The sequence below is a fragment of the Orbicella franksi genome, chromosome 1 (genome assembly GCF_964199315.1).
Source record: "Orbicella franksi chromosome 1, jaOrbFran1.1, whole genome shotgun sequence".
In the NCBI taxonomy this organism is placed as follows: domain Eukaryota; kingdom Metazoa; phylum Cnidaria; class Anthozoa; order Scleractinia; family Merulinidae; genus Orbicella; species Orbicella franksi.
Window position 1 is genome coordinate 33,642,148 of NC_138145.1, and position 17,500 is coordinate 33,659,647.

Sequence of the window (17,500 nt, forward strand, 5' to 3'; positions counted from 1 at the left end):
CCTGATAATGAAATAAAATGAGGTACATCCATGTTGTTGTTTTACAACTTCTTTGCACATGTATTAACAATGTAAATACAAAGTGGTATTACACTGAAGAATGTACAACACAAGACACCAATGCCTGCTTTAAATAACTCCTCTAGCAACATTGTAGTGCAATGTGTAAAGAACACAATGAAATACCTTATTAAGCAATTTACAAGTACTACAGTGCAATGCCAACCCAAAATCAATATTAACAAACTGTACCACCCAAGCTACATGTATTAACCCTTAAGACACAGAAGCTTGAATATACTGTGTGGCATGTTTCAGGTTGTCTTCACCACAGTATAAAAAGAGTCCATCATGTGGCAGAGACAAGAGTATTGCATTCATTTAAAGGAGACCTGCACTTCCAAAGTCATTAATGTGGAAATGACTAAAAATAAACACACACACAATAAACTCAAAGAAACAAATCAAAAGGGCATGCCAGATTCCATGGTAGAGGGAGGTACCTTGTAAATCTGCAGAGATACAGGTGTCTAGTGCCTGGTTCCTTCCCTTGCTTTTTGTTGCACTGGCCAGTGTCTTTACTAGTTCTACTGCTGACCACTGCCGGTGATTTGGTGGCAGCCATGTACTCAGACAACAAGCTGACAATGCATTCACCAACGATAAGGATCTTGCTGGGTTTGAGGTTGATTTCGATGACATGTCAGATGGAAAGTTACCTTTTAGAGAGGAATTCGTATCAAAGAAATTGTGAGATACAAAGTACACACAGTAACTGCACAAGACTTTTAATTTACACTCATTACCAAGATGGTTTAAGTCACGATTGTGGTTCAGAATGGGTAACAAGTCACATACTAACAAAATAAAATTATCTTGTGCTTTGTTGCACTTCCCCTTTAAGCATTAGGCCGCTACAATAGAGCACAGATAGTTTTTTTGATTTAAGAGTGCCTGCCTGTAAAAATCAGACAAATTCTTAATTTCGCGGCAAGGGTCAAAAATTCGATTTCGCTCACATTCTTATGGTAGATAGGCTAGGGCATGACAAAAACTACTCTATAGTTTTTTTGGCAAAATATCCTTTTATTTCAAAGAAATAGGCAAATTACCAAATTCTGTTAAAATCGTCATTTGACACACCATTTTAGTAAGCAAGTTTGAGAGCCTCGCATGCAAAACCACATTCTTCTGCCTTTAAAACACTCAAATAATTTTGTGCAATGTTTAAATGTGTAGTGGGTTGATTTTAGGGAATGTCGCATTGTCTTTTTGGGTTCAAAATAGTTAAATTTTGAAGACATGTATTTCATTCACTTAAAAGTACTTCGTGAATATAATTAATTTTCACCATGTGCAAAACCTTCAAATGGATTAAGCTTCTGGTGGTTGAATTGCAGAAGGATGGTCTACAGATTCCTGTAAAAATTTCTTTGGGCAAATGATTGTGAGTGACGCGAGAGCTTTTCAAAGTATGTCAAGAATGCAAATATTTCACCATCTGTCGTCAGATTTCATTATATGGGTTAGATGTATATTTTAGCATACACCACATGACTTGACCTATAATAAGTTGAAATAGACACAGAGCTGATAATTTCAAATTGTTCTAACCTTATTTGTTGTAAAAGGCAGGTCCAAAGCTGATTTGACATGTTTCTAGTTTGTCTCTCACCATTCGTTGCACATAAAGCAGAAGTTTGCTTTTGTTTACACAAGGTTAACGTCCGATGTACATCGCCTACTGTCAACCTATTATTGGTCGAATACCATGAATCTGTGACCATCTTTCTGCACATATGAACATCACTGCATCTAAGTCAAAAACGGCTGAGTCATTTGTAGATAGTTGCTTGTTTTGCACTGTGCCAAAAGATTACGTTTGATCGATTGCTAACCATTGCTGATAAGCATGTCGGCACAGCACAATCTTACAGCCGTTATTTGTTCGTCACGCAATGCTGTCACAGCATATGCTGCACATTTTGATCTATTTTGTATAGGGCACTCTCAGGATAAGTGAAACAATTCAATCATTGTTCATCTTTTTGTTCATATATATAATAATATAATCGTATTCTATAGTGAATGTGGCCTCGGTCCAAATCACGTTTGTTGTATGTTCTGATGTTTCAGACAACAGCTGATAAAGCTAGTGCCTGTACTCACTGGAATTAAAAAAAAACCGCCATAAACAAATTATAGATCAATGAAGCAAGAACTAGCTGAAATAAAAATAGGAAATCACAATGTGTCTAATTCGTGAGAAAAACAGACTAAATTTAATTAGTAGATTTCTACTGGTATAGTAATGCAAATGCTGTAATCTGATTGGCTGAGCCATTGAACACTATCAGCCATTAGTATCACCCAACTAGTGGACTAATGCAAATCCTGCATTTTAATTGGCTACACTACCAGAGGACTATTAGTAATAGTCCTCAAGTAGCAAAATTGGCGCAGTCTACCGTGACGCTTTCTCTCGTTTTATTCCCAAATAAAGATTTCTTCAACTTGCATTTGCTAACTTTATTGTTGCCTTTTCTGTCCGACTAGTTGGGTGATACTAAAACAATTAGACCCATAGCCCTTGCGGGCTACAGGTCTAATTGTTAATTAGTGTGCAGTGGCTGGAGGTTGTCTAGGAAATGGCGACATTTTTCGTTTTTCCAAAGTTTTGGAGGAAAATTGTGATGCAAATGGATAATTAAATTCCTGAGAAGTCAAAATGAAGGACATTTTCGGTTTCTTGACATTTAAAAAAGTTGGAATTATTGAAAAAACTGATGCGTGCGCACACAACTTCAATTTTAAATAACAATTCAATCCGAGCGACCTTTTTCAGGCGCAAAGTTTGATAATACATCAAGAAATAATAGGAAACCGTTATTTGAAGTAAATTTTAGTAAGAATTCTACTAAAATAATTAGATTATTCGCTCTCAATTTCTATGAGGTGATAGTTGATTTGGCCATCGGCCTCATCAACTATCACCTCATAGAAATCTCGAGCTCATAATCTAATATTGTTAATGAGTAATTACGTGAGTAAAGAGCCCTGGCCATGCCATTCTATTTGCTGTATGTTGTTTGCTTAGTGGCGAGGCATTGGTATGTTTGTAACAGAAAATAGAGGACTGTTGTCAATACAGTCCAAAATTATTGTCAGTATAATATTGTAAATTAAAGACCTATTGACCAGTTACCTCTACGGCCACCATTTGGTCGTTCCGATAGGGGTTTCATTATTGTCTTTACCCCTATTAAGTGGCCACCCAAAATTTAAAAACTTTGTTTTGGAAAGGGTGATGGCAGATAAGAGTCTGAAATTGAAGGTGCATGACGAGTGATAATTCAAACACACATCTATTATGATTGTCTTGAATTGACTCCATGCTCACCAAGAAATTTATAACCCGATAGTGAAAAATTAAATATTCAAGGTACACCAACCTCTATTTAAGCGGCTACCCCCATTAAGCGGTCACCACCCATTTCCCCGAGGGTAGCCCACTGCATTACATGTAAACCAAAAATAATTGCACAGGTATGAGTTTAGCGTTACAGTATTACGCAGGGCATGTAGGTAACGGTGGTCGAATAAAAGATAACAACAGGGGCAATGGTAAACTATTAATTCTTTTCATTTCTTGATTTAATCTCTTCCTACTCAACACAATTGTGTGCTCCCAGTGGTTCCAAGCCTTACGGAGCCGTACGTATTAGGATAGAAATTGTCCTACCCCTACCCCCTAAATTGGGATGACAGCATTGTGTGACGAACAAGGAACCCCTGCAAGCAAGGATTCAAGCCATCAAACCATGATGATCAAACGTAATATTTTGGTGTAGTGCAAAGCAAGCAACTATCTGCAAATGACTTAGCAGTTTTTGACCTAGATGCATTGGTGATCATATGTGTCACAGAGGGTCACAGATTCATGGTATTTGACCATTAAATAAGTTGACAGTTGGCAATGTACATCGGACGTTGTGTGAACAAAAGCAAACTTCTGCTTTATGAGCGACAAATGGTGAGATAAACACGTCAAATCGGCTTTGGACCTGCCTTTTACAGCAAATGAGGTTAGAACATTTGGAAATTATCAGCTCTGTGTCTATTTCAACTTAACATAGGTCAAGTCATGCGGTTCATGCTAAAATATATGTCTAACCCGTAAATTGAAATTTGACGAGGGAATGGTCAAATATTTGCATTTTCAACGTACTTTGAAAAGCTCTCACATCGCTCACAATCATTTCCTCAAAGAAATTTTTATAGGAATCTGTAGACCATCCTTTTGCGATTCAACCACCAGACGCTTAATCCATTTGAAGGTTTCGCACATGGTGAAAATTAATTGCATTCCGGAAGTACTTTTAAGTGAATGAAATACATGTCTCCAAAATTTAACTATTTTGAACCCAAAAAGACAATGCGACATTCCCTAAAATCAACCCATTACACATTTAAACATTACACAAAAATATTTGAGTGTTTTAATGACAGAAGAATGAGGGGTTTTGCATGCGAGGCTCTCAAACTTGTTTAATAAAATGGTGCGTCAAATGACAATTTTAACAGAATTTGGTAATTTGCCTATTTCTTTGAAATAAAAGGATATTTTGCCAAAAAAACTATCGAGTAGTTTTTGTCATGCCCTAGCCTTTCTACCATGAAGATATGAGCGAAATTGAATTTTCGACCCCTGCCGAGTTATTTTCCATTTTTATGGACAGGGACTCTTAATATGTTGGTCAAAAATGTAGTCGTCAGTAGTTGACTGGATCACATCAATTACCTGTAGGCCATATTCCCAACGACACTCTTTCCAAAAACACTATTTTTCAAACTTTGTTTAGCCTTTCTGCATTCAAAGTCAAGTCAAGTTGTTTGCTGCTATCATGGCAAACCAAAAAGTGTACAAAGTTTCCTTGCTGCATTCAATAGGTAATTTCCGAATTACCTTTAGTGGGCTTGCGCACAATGTTGGTGCACAAATCAAAATTAGCAAAAATCAGATGAAAATTTGTTTTAACTAGTGAGACAATCTCAGAGAGTGCAGACTGTAATTTACGGCCATGATGTAGTAGTCACACAGGTCCTCACCCCTGCTGTTCTCTCCCTTGGTAGTCAACTAGGCCTTTTCCCCTTTGCAGAATATGAGTGGACAAAAACATGATAAGAGATAATCTTAGCAGTGTGTGTGTTTCATGTTTGTGTTTTGCCCAAAAATAACTTACAATTACCGTTTGTCAAGATGGTTTTAAGAGTGCCTTTATTTCGTGACTGAGTGAGAGATGGCACATGGTCCAAAAAATGACTACCCTCATATTTCGCTCAAAGATACCCCATGATGAGTTAATAAACATGGTATAATTTTTTTGCTTAGCTCTACTTTTGTTTTCCAGAAAATTCGTTAAAACTGTACAAGATGCTGAGCACTTCAAAAATGGCGGACATTAGTGTGCCGAGTATCAACACAAGAACTTCACTCCTGAAAAGGGCAAAAGCAATATGTTGCTTTTTCTTGTTTTGTATATTTGTGTGAAAGGTATTGGCAAATTATTTAAGCCAAAAACCAGGATTTTTCAGCTAAATTTGAATTCACAACGCGTGTTTAAAAATCACCAATATTTTGGAGCATTTTTTCAAGACATGTTTTTCCTACAGTATGCAGTATAACTCCGAATCACTAGAGATTAAAGTAGTGATTAGTGGAAATGTTCTTCTTTTTAAGGATATAAAGATTAGCTTGGGGCTTTCAATTAGTACACGGAAAATGCACGCTCTATTTCAGGAAAATCGCTACCAGGAGGTGTCAACAACTACAATTAATCGAATTAGAGTTTCTCTTGTCGAACCCAAATTAAAAGCAAAACTTAGTTCTTAGCATCCTATTAAATAAAAATCAATATTGTAAGCTCACCTTGTAAATCCAGTGGCTGTAGATGGGGCTCAAAATAATTGTCTTCTAAATCGTCCATTCAACAGTGTTTACCGAACGAGTAACTGATCTGAACAGTACAGTACAGTACCTGGATGGCTCTTGTAGAAACATTGCAATTCTTGACAGTATCAAGCATTTCTTAGCTTCTATCCTTGTATAACATACAAGTGAGCTTATTAACAAATAAATTCTAACCATCTTAGTGGCCGAAATGAACAAAATTACCGAATCCCATGCTAACATGTTCAAAACATGTATTGTTTGTATGTCACGCAATGTCATGTCACACACCTTTTAAGGAAGACCCACAAAAATGGAACTTTGAGGGATGCCATATTTTGCGGAAAAGCAATTAGTTTGGTTTTGTTTTAAAAAAAACCTACTGCCTTTGATCTAGAATACTTAAAGCAAATCCTTGACAGAAAGGCCGAAAGGAAAGACGAAGGATCATGGAGGAGAGACTGACTGACAAGTAGGCAAGAAGACCGAAACAATTATAAAAGAAAACAAAACAAATTAACTAACAAACATACAATGGAGAAAATGTTTAATAGAGACAAATGTAAACTTTTAATAGGAACAGGAATGTAACAATTAAAAAAAAAATTGAAGCGCAAAATTTCTTAAACAAACAGATGATCACTGAGTTTTGCACACCGGCGGAGTTAAGATTGTGCTGCCAGACTAAAAGGCATATGGAATGGAAATTAACTGAGGGGGAGAGTACTCCCAAGATAAAAGAAGTTGACAAAAGAAAAAAGTGCTCTTATACTTCCATTTCTTTTATGTGGAAAAAACATCTCCGCACACACTCATGTTTAGGCATTGGGTGGCAGAGGCTCTCAACGATGCTGTGCCAGAAATATTATCGAGTCATGCCTATGGGAAATCACGCAAGGTTCACTGTGATATCAAAGACCATTCTTAGACGTGTGGGCATATTTATTCCTACAAGTAAATGTATGAAAGACCATATATTTGAACTGTGTGAGGCGCGGTGGCCTCATGGTTAGTCTGCTTGTCTTCGGAGCGAGCGGTCCGGGTTCAAGCCCTGGTCGGGGGCACTGTATTGTGTTCTTGGGCAAGACACTTAACTCTCATAGTGCCTCTCTCCACCCAGGAGTATAAATGGGTACTGGCGAATTGTTGGGGAAACATAACAAATTGTAGGGGAGTGCGATTCTATGTCCCAGTAAAATGTATGGAATAGAACCTCGATATAACGAACCTCGATACAACGAATTCTTCGATATAACGAACTTAATTCGGAAGCCCAAACGTAAAATCTACCTGGATATAATGAATTACAATGTCAACATGTGACAGAAGATAAACGCTGAACAGATCAACAGTCAACAAATCCTTGTAATCCTTATGGTAAAGAGACAGCAACCTTTCAGTCAACAGCTTATTATATGTCATAGACATTGGCACTATAGTATTTCGACATCAATTAACTTCTGCTCTATCTTCTTTGAAATCCGGAAATGTTGGGTAGTGCAACATAATAACACTAAAGCCCATTTCCTTGTTTACCTAGACAATTTTCTGTATAACCTCTATTTTGTAACATTTTTAAATCGCTACCCTGGAAGTGTCGTTCTCTTGTGAAAAAAAGCTGCACGTCTCCTTAAAAGTGAAAATAATCGATATTGAATTGAATTGCATCTCAAAACGCGACACTTCTGGGTGACGAAAATTGCATTGAATTGCGTGACAGAAGTCACCTGTGTTACAAATCAATCATTACCTATGACCTTGATATAACGAACATTTTGGTCGTTTCCCCTCAAATTCGTTATATCGAGGTTTTCGATATAACAAACCCTCGATTTAACAAACACATTTGGCCGGTCCCCAGCGACTTCGTTAAATCGAGGTTCTACTGTAATCTGACATCTTACGGCACTCGCCAGTAGTGCCTCAGTGATACAAATCAATGGTGGATCCAGACCTTGGGCTAAGGAGGGGGCCCAGGTTTTTGCTTGGCCTGCCTGCTTTTCTTCCTTCTGCGATTTTTTCACCCAAAAAAAGGGGGGAGGGCCCCCCTGGGCCCCTCCCCAAGATCCGCCACTGCAAATTGATAAATACAAAGAAATAACAGGGTTTGATGTGTATTCAGTCAAAACATTTAATGATTTATATCATGTTTTCAAACATGTGACAACATAAAATTGAGCGTAATTGCGTAATCTTATCATAAAAAAAAGTTGACCAGATATCTAGGATCTCAGTATCTCGGCTGGGGGGGTTTAGCATCAACCAGATACATGTAGATGCAGACATACTACCACAGAATAAATCTTCTGGGGTCCTGTGCACTGCGCTGTGCCTGACAAACATGAGCTACCTATTATCTTGGACTAGACTCTGCTAAATACACGTCTTCGGGCTTCAAAATTTGTTTACCTGCAACTGTAAATAATTGAATCGCCGTTCTCTATCATGCAGTAACATTATCTCAATTACTATAGCTGTATGAATTTCAAATATGGTTAAATCTGACAAAAACTACAATGTTTCATGCAAGAGCCGTACGGTATGCTTGTTTATTGTGTCATTTGGTAAAACATGGTCAATGCAATGATAACAGTTTGAGTGAGAAAATAGTGATAAAACCTCATCTACAGCCACTGGATTTAGGTGAACTTATAATATTGATTTTTTGTTTAATAGGATGCTAAGAACTAAGTTTTGCTGGGAATTTTAGGTTCGACAGCAGAGACTCTAATTCGATTATTTGTAGTTGTTGACACCTTGAGGTAGCGATTTTCCCGAAATAGAGCATGTATTTTCCGTGCAGTAATTAAAAGCCCCAAACTAATCTTTCTATCTTTGAAAGAAGAACATTTCCACTAATCACAACTTTGATCTCAAGTGATTCGGAATTATACTACATAGGAAAAACGTGTCTTGAAAAAATGCTCCCAAATTTGATTTTGAAACCACAAAATATTGGTGATTTTTTAACAGGCACTGTGAATTCAAATTTAGACGAAAAAGCCTGGTTTTAGGCTTAAGTAATTTGCCAATACCTCCCATACAAATACACAAAAGAAGAAAAGCGAACTTGATTTTGCACTTTTCAGGAGCGAAGTTCTTGTGTTGATACTCGGCGCACTAATATCCACCATTTTCTAGCGGTTGCTATCATGTACAATTTTTGCAATTTTTTGGGAAAACAAAAGTAGATCTGAACAAAACAAACATACCATGTTTATTAACTCATCATGGGGTATCTCTGAGTGAAAGATGAGGGAAATGTGCCACATTATTGTGATTTCACACGGTCTTCGGGGACATTCTTTCTTAAATTAATTGTGGTATTTTATCTTGAGTTTCGTTCATTTTGTAGCACTACTTTTCACGCCAAGATTTGCAATTTGATACTTTTGTTTTCCTCACCAATGTATGCAACAAGATACCTTTGTTTCCACGCAAATGTAAGAAAGATGTGTATCTTTAACTCACTGCTGGAGATAAATGGAATATGAAAGTTAAATTTCTGCTGAAAAGTCGAAGAGGAACGATTTTGCTTAATTCACAACGTAAATTTTCATTTCACCGATAAACAAGAACTTATCTAATTATCAAATAGTCACGTTGAATTACGGAATAGTACTAGTGCGTTCTAATTCTGTTGCCAGCCGAGTTGGTGTAAACAATAAAACCACATCAAACTAATACACAATGCTATTGAGTAACACAACTAAGGAGCGTTTCAACGAGAAGTATTGAAGATAGAGATCTTTACTTGACCGAAATTATATCCCACATCGGTGAGCGAGTCACCTCATCAACTGATGAAATTAACTGGAGGTTTCAGTAAGTGCGATGGAGTCTGCGGCAATAATAATGAAGTTTCTTTTGTCACAAATTTACTAGTTTTACATGGGACTAATTCGGGAAAGTTTTGGCTGCATATGAACTTGGGCTCTATGGGCTCTCTTTCATAGAAGAGGAAACAAACAAGCTGCTAAGGAAAAGCAATATGTTCCCATTCTCTATTTCCACCCTGGCAAACACACAATAGTTGTAAAACAGCAGACGACATTTCTTGAATCGAGCTAGGGAAGATTCCAGAAGATACGCAGACACACTAGCGTTCTTTGCACTAAAAGAGAACTGACATTGCCTCAAATGTGTCCCAAAAAATGATTGATGAAAAGCGTAGAGTTTCTCGGCCTCTACTTCCTCCATGTAGCACTGCCTTCTCTAGTCTGTAAGTAAAAAAGCTGTAGAGTAAAGCCCCAGAGCCACAGAGCTGTACTCTTCTGTTCTCTTTCCTACTATACTCTACTCTACTCTACTCTACGCTACTCCACGCTACGCTACTCTACTCTACGCTACGCTACGCTACTCTACTCTACACTACTCTACTCTACTCTACGCTACCCTACGCTACTCTACTCTACTCTACTCTACGCTACGCTACTCTACTCTACGCTACGCTACTCTACCCTACTCTACTCTACTCTACGCTACTCTACTCTGCTCTACTGTACACTACACTACACTACACTACACTACACTACTCTACTCTACTCTACTCTACTCTACTCTACGCTACCCTACGCTACTCTACTCTACTCTGCTCTACACCACGCTACTCTACTATACTCTACTCTACTGCGTTACTAGTTCTCTACTGCTATACGGCTCTACTCAATGAAAGCTAGGTAAACTAGAATTCAAGAAAACAATTTGACTTTAAAAAAAATGGCCCAGTATCTAGCGAGAGAGAGAAGCAATTTGGGTTTATAGCATTTAATGGTTTTGTACTTGCTTCAATATTTCATAATAGTTAATTTAAACATACCTTTGATTTGCTATTACAGCACTCTTTTAGAGCGTATCAGATCAGGACAGAGCAACCACATCCTGTTGGTCTAGTGCAAGTTAGCTTCAAGCACTCTAGTGGACATTGAATGGAGGCTGTACAAGCATTTCAAAATGCTGCTGACAAGTTGTAATTGTCATACTCAGGAATAGCATCTTCAATAGCTCAAAGCAAGGGTTCTTTGTTCTCTTTCTTCCCCATTGTCACTTTTTCGGAAATCCCTGGTTCCATAATGTTCTTTTTTTTTTGCCTAAGTGCCAATATTCTTTTATGTTATAAAAGAAATAGTAAACGTGCAGCGCAAATTTCAATTTATCGATTCACTTGGGAAGTGTGCACATTTATCTTTAATTAATCTTCCCAAATTGAATAACTTGAAAGAAAGGTTCATCTGCTATACTGAATACAAACACATCACCAACAACACAAGCAATTTTTTTTATCACAACTTTTAACTTATTTTGCATTTTCTTATCTGCTTGAGTAACCAGCAAATGAACATTGTAACATAGCATTGTGCTTTGACGAATCTCTCTTTGTGCAAATCCTTATCTTTTCAAATAAAAGCAACATCTTCATTCTATTGAAAGAATAGTAACAATTTCATTATATATTCAAGCTCTTTTTGCTTGGGGTTTTATATCTGGATTCGTCGTCCTTTCTTTTTCTCGAAGTTTCATGTTCTTTTGTTTCACCTATCAATTGAAAATGCTCCCTTGGGGTGGTGGGTCACCAATTTATTTTACCCGATCAATCCTTTTTAGAAGGCTGCATTCATTAGTTTCTTTTATGCACCATTACCCTAGTCGTCTTTAACTCATTTATCATTTACCAAAGGAACAAACCCTCACATAGTCCAGTTGGCCACAAAAATAGTAAAAACTAAGAGGGATATGACCAGCTCTCCTCCCTTTTAGCTCCTTGTTTCCGAACAATCATGCAAAAGAAAGGTACATGTGAAGAAAAAATTAGAAAATTCAAACGCATATTACGGGACAGAGGTTATACACATAACCTTTGGATAAATATATTGAAGACCTGCAAAACAAGTTTGACAACCTTGACTTATCAGGGGAAGAAAAAGTTTGGTTATTCACTCAAGGTTTATGCTCTTACACTCAAAGTCCTTATATGTCAACCTAGAACCTTCCAGGAAGTTGAAAATGCTGCTCCCCTCACTCAAACAGCTCAACAATCCATTCAGGACGCAAAAGGAACTTATTCTGTTTCTCGTAGACAACAACAACTTCACACCCTTGTCTCCAGTTTAGCAGCTAAAGAGAAAGCAAAAAAGGCTCCCCTTTCCGCTTACCAGTTTTCTCCACAGACCTCAGTTGATGAAAAGCTTGCTAACCTTCGCAGGGAAATCAAACAAGTCATTAATCTTAAAAGTGAAAGTGAAGAATGATCATCGCAGTTAATTTTCCAATTTCAGCAATTGGAAAGAAGAAGCCTGAAAAAATCAGGGCTTCAATGGGATTCGAACCCGTGACCTCCGCGATACTGGTGCGATGCTCTACCAACTGAGCTATGAAGCCACACATTGGGAGCGAGGTCAATTAATTGAGTTCTTCCCGTAAGGAGTGAAATGATGTGAAGTTTATATGAAATAATTCATATATGAACTGCGGTTGTAGATGAAAGTGAAGAATGATCATCGCAGTTAATTTTCCAATTCTTCACTTTCATCTACAACCGCAGTTCATATATGAATTATTTCATATAAACTTCATATCAAGTCATTAATCTTATTAGCGGTCACCCTATCCCAGACTCGGCTATAACAGCTTACCAACCATCCTAGTGAGACCCATATGGACGTTACGCCGGGACTAAGAGATCTCCTGCCCACTAGAAGAAAATCTCCAACTCAATGCAGCCTCCACACAACCCCAGCCACACAGAATAAGAAACACCGACCCTTCTGACGAGCAGTGTCTTCGCAAAGAACCAGTTTTAGAGAACAATGTAAGCTATTACAGTCAAGAGAGTTCTTGTCCACTGCACTCACTCTGGGATTAATGTCCAGTGTGTTGGGGGGGGGGGGAATTCGCAGAGGTTGACAGTTTTATAACATAGGTAGGAGACCAACATGTATATTGCGCCTGTAATGATAGCAATAATTAGATGGAATAATTAGATGTTGACCGGATGATTTTTTATTTGTTTTCATTAAGCTGAAACAATGTGTGATCCTTGCTTTTCTTTATGAGAGGACAGATGTGATGAAACTACTGTGGTTTACCACTAGACTGCAAGAACTCACCAATGTGTAGTATGTGTTTGTATCTTGTATTACGGGAAATAGCTTCTAAATTTTTGCTAGCCACATTGGCACATGTATTCATTCGCATATTGCCTGCTGAACAATAAACGTCTTTTTGTTACTTAAAAGGTACCTGCTCTCTTTACATGGTGGCAGTGGCGGAGAGCTGTAGTGGTACAATAATATTACACATAGCTTCATAGCTTCTCGTAAAGAAGAATGGCATTTGGATACTCCTTACCGCCACCAGCACCTCTCGAAATTCACGATCACAACGCAGCAGAGAAATGGAAAAATTTCCAGCTAGCATGAGAAAACTGCGCACTCACTACAGAGCTCAACAAGAAGGCACAGCCAGTACAAGTAGCCACACTTTTGACAGTGATAGGCGAAGACGCCAGGGAGGTATGCTCTACATTTACCGCCTGGGCCGAAGAGGGAGATGATCAGAAAATCGCACCAGTATTAAAGAAACTGGGAGAATATTGTGAACCACGCAAGAACATTCCATTTGAAAGATATCACTTCAACCAATGTGTTCAGGACCCAGGAGAGACTTACGATCAGTATCATACGGCACTGTGAAAGCTAGCAGAAGGTTGCAATTTCGAAGTAATTAATCCCAAAGAAATACTTCGTGACCGCCTGTTGTTTGGTATTCATGACAACAAGGTTAGAGAGAGATTGTTAAGAGAAACGAGCTTAACACTTGCAAAAACTGACGAAATATGCAGGGCATCTAAGAGCACAACTGCCCAGATGAGACTTGTGGAAAACCAGACGGACCCATTAAGTTCAGTTAATGCGGTTACAGACCAAGAAAACAAGAAAAAATGCCTGGGGAGATGCAAACCCAAAGGGAAAGATGACAAAAATGCCAACAAATCCAAAGAATGCTGGAATTGTGGAACCGTTCACAACCGCTCAAAGAAAGAGCTATGTTCGGCGTTCGGCAAGAAGTGTTTGAAATGTGGTAAACTCTCCCACTTTGCGGCTAAATGTCGCAGCAAGAAATGAGATAATAACTCCACATCTGTCAGAGCTGTCAACAGTGATAGCGAGCCAGAAGTGTTTCACGCTGACATGATCTCAGTGGTAGATCTGGATGATTCCCAGCTCGTAACGCTCAAGTTAGAGTCTGGCAATTATCTGCGGTTTCAGCCCGACACAGGAGCCCAATGCAACGTTATTCTGGTGAGCCTTTACAAGAAAGCCACAAAAGATTACAGACTGGAACGCATGACACCAGCTAACGCTCAACTTTCCGCCTACGGAGGTTCAAAATTGCAAGTCGTGGGTAACGTTCAAATTACAGTTTGGCGTGACGACTTCAAATGCCAATTGGATTGTAAACTGGTTGACAACAACGCAATCTGCCCCCTCCTCAGAAGAAAGGCTTGCGTGGGCATGAGGATCATTAAATACATGGACAATGATCAGTTAAACAAGCCACGAACAGGAAGTGCCCCTGTTTACTCACTTGAAAAACCAAACATCACAAAAGTAATGCAAGGGCCCATCACCAGAGAAGCCCCTATAAAGAATTACCCGCAAGTTTTAGTGAAGGCGTTGGAAAACTAGCCGGCGAATACCACATAAGAATTTACAGCACCATAGATCCTATACAACACGCACCTCGTTGCGTACTCATAGTGCTCAGAACAAAAGTGAAAGAAGCTTGAGAAGACCTAGAACAACAGGAAGTCATAGCACCCATGACCTCTCCTACAGCGTGGATAAGCTCCATGGTAACAGTTCCAAAGAAAAACAGAAAGCTATGCATTTGCTTGGACCCCAAGGACCTGAACCATGCCATCCAATGCGAGCATTACCCACTCCCAACCACTGAAGACATTGCCACCAGGCTACATGGCACGAAAGTCTTCACAAAGCTAGACGTACAGAATGGATTCTGGCATGTGGCCTTGGATGAGGACTTGTCGTTCCTCACAAGATACCACACCCATTTTGGACGTTACCGCTGGCGACGCCTACCTTTTGGTATCAGCTCAGCTCCTGAGTCTTCCAGCAGAAAATGCATGAGCTTATTGAAGGGCTCTCAGGCATCGAAGTCGTTGCTGACAATTTCATTGTAATTGGCTGCGGAAGCACACTGGAAGAGGCCAATGTTGACCATGACAAAGTTCTTATGGCATTTTTGGAACACTGCAAAGAGCAAGGTGTCAAGCTTAACACGGACAAGCTTAACCTGCGAATGACAGAAGTCCCATTCATCGGACACAACGCCATGGACAAAGGGCTACGTGTTGACCCAGCCAAGGTTTGGGCGATCAGTGAAATGCCAGCTCCAACAAAGCTAGAGTCCATGCAGAGACTGTTGGGGCTCGCGCAGTATCTCAGCAAGTTCCTCCCTCAACTGTCGGATATTACAAAGCCTATGAGAGAGTTGACGGAGAACGACGCACAGTGGACCTGGGGAACAGCCCAAGAGCGTCATTAAAAGCACTCCAGTCCTGCACTATTACAACCTGCAGGAGGAAGTCACAATCCAATGTGACGCCTCTCAGTTTGGTTTAGGCGCCGCCCTCCTACAAAATGGACAGCCTGTGGCCTATGCATCCCATGCCCTTACAGATACAGAAACATGTTACGCCCAAATCGAAGGAGCTGCTTGCAATCGTTTTTGCCTGCGAACGTTTTGAACTGTACATTTACAGTCGTGACCTTATTCAAGTTGAAAGTGACCAAAAGCCCTTAGAAGCAATCTTTTGTAAACCACTCCACTCAGCACCCAAGTGACTTCAACGAATGCTGCTGAGACTTCAGAAGTATAGTCTTCGTGTGAAGTACAAAAAAGGTCAAGATATGTTTCTGGCCGACACTCTGAGCAGAACGTTCCTCCTGTAGGTTAGCACCTGTGAGTTCACCAAAGAACTGGAAGAGATGGATCACAGAGCCTCCCTACTAGTCAGTCACGAACGCTGGCAACAGATGAGGCATGCATCCGCAAACGATCTTGTGTCGCAGCAATTCTGAGCAACCATACATCGAGGATGGCCAGAAACTAGATCCAAAATTCCAGAATGCCTGCACCCATACTTTGACGTGAGAGATTCCTGACCGTTCAGAATGAGCTTGTCTTCCAGAGACAACTTCTGGTCGTACTCGCTGCCCTACAAAAGGAATTGATGGCCGTGGTACACAGCTCACATATCGGCATTGAAGGGTGTATACGCAGAGCACATGATACCCTCTATTGGCCTCGCATGGCAACTGAGCTATGAGAATACATCTCAAAGTGTGATGTATGCCTAGCGCACTGCACTAGGCAAGCCAAGGAACTACTCCTACAGCATAAAGTGGTGGCCTGACCGTGGTCCAAGGTAGCTGCCAATTTCTGTGAGTTAGACAACCGCACACTGCTAGACATCTCTGACTACTACAGTAACTACATAGAAGTTGCTCGCCTGAACACTGCGACATCACGTAACATCATCAGAGATGAAAGCTGTATTCGCTAGATAATGCATCCCAGACGTCCTAGTGACTGATAATGGCCCCCAGTTTGCATCCGCCGAATTTGCTGTATTCGCGAAAACCTGGATGTTCAAACACACCAAATCATCACCGTACCACAGTCGAACGGAAAGGGCGAAAACGCCGTGAAAACGGTAAAATGCGTGTTCACCAAGTCCAAGGAATCTGGCCAATCGGAGTTCCTAGCACTGCTAGATTGGCACAACACCCCGTCTGAGGGAACTGGCCTCAGTCCTGTGGAACGCCTGATGGGACGTCGCTGGAAGACACTCCTTCCCATTGCTGGTACCCTGTTACAGCCCCGTTACTCAATAGCGTAGGAGACACGCTCTTATTGGAAATAAGCAGCGCCAGCAGCACTATTATAATAGGCATGCCAAACCACTGCATCCAATTAAACCGGGAGAAACTGTGTGCATGAATCTACCCAGTCAGAAAATCTGGACCACTGGCACCTGCACAGGACATACTGGTCCAAGCAGCTACAATGTTAAAGTCAGTGGGACAGTGCATAACGCAAGCTGATTCGTGCAAACGAACCGCCCATCCTTGACCTCAGTGAGCCTGAGCCATCGACATCAAGCACAGATATTCCACCCCAACAGGAGCAAGCCAGACAGCCACCTGACCAAGCATTTGGCGCCCGTCCCCTAACCTGCTCAATTACGCAGATCGCAATGCACCCGCAGACAGCCTGCTCACCTAAATAACTTTGTTACCGAATGAACTCTTATTTAATCAAATTAGATGTTGACCGGATGATTTTTTATGTTTTCTTTAAGCCGAAACAATGTGTGATCCTTGCTTTTCTTTATGAGAAGAGAGATGTGACGAACTACTGTGGTTTACCGCTAGACCGCAAGAACTCACCAACGTGTGGTACATGCTTGTATCTTGTATTACAGGAAATAGTTTCTACATTTTTGCTAGCCACATCGGCACATGT

General features: G+C 40.0%; 1 protein-coding gene and 1 pseudogene across 6 annotated transcripts in view; one reads left to right on the forward strand and one right to left on the reverse strand.

Moving 5' to 3' along the window:
- LOC145479127 (putative E3 ubiquitin-protein ligase HERC1) overlaps positions 1 to 17,500 on the reverse strand; it is a 304,004-nt gene that overhangs the window by 87,995 nt on the left and 198,509 nt on the right. For all 6 annotated transcript variants that reach the window (XM_081457396.1, XM_081457404.1, XM_081457389.1 and 3 more), the window contains exons 43-44: positions 504 to 719; position 1 (exon numbers count right to left, since the gene is read on the reverse strand). The exon at position 1 is cut by the window's left edge and continues 49 nt beyond it. In XM_081457396.1, coding sequence (XP_081313522.1) covers position 1; positions 504 to 719 — 217 coding nt within the window. The remainder of the gene's footprint in view (positions 2 to 503; positions 720 to 17,500) is intronic.
- On the forward strand, positions 13,276 to 14,073 carry LOC145479575 (uncharacterized; annotated as a pseudogene).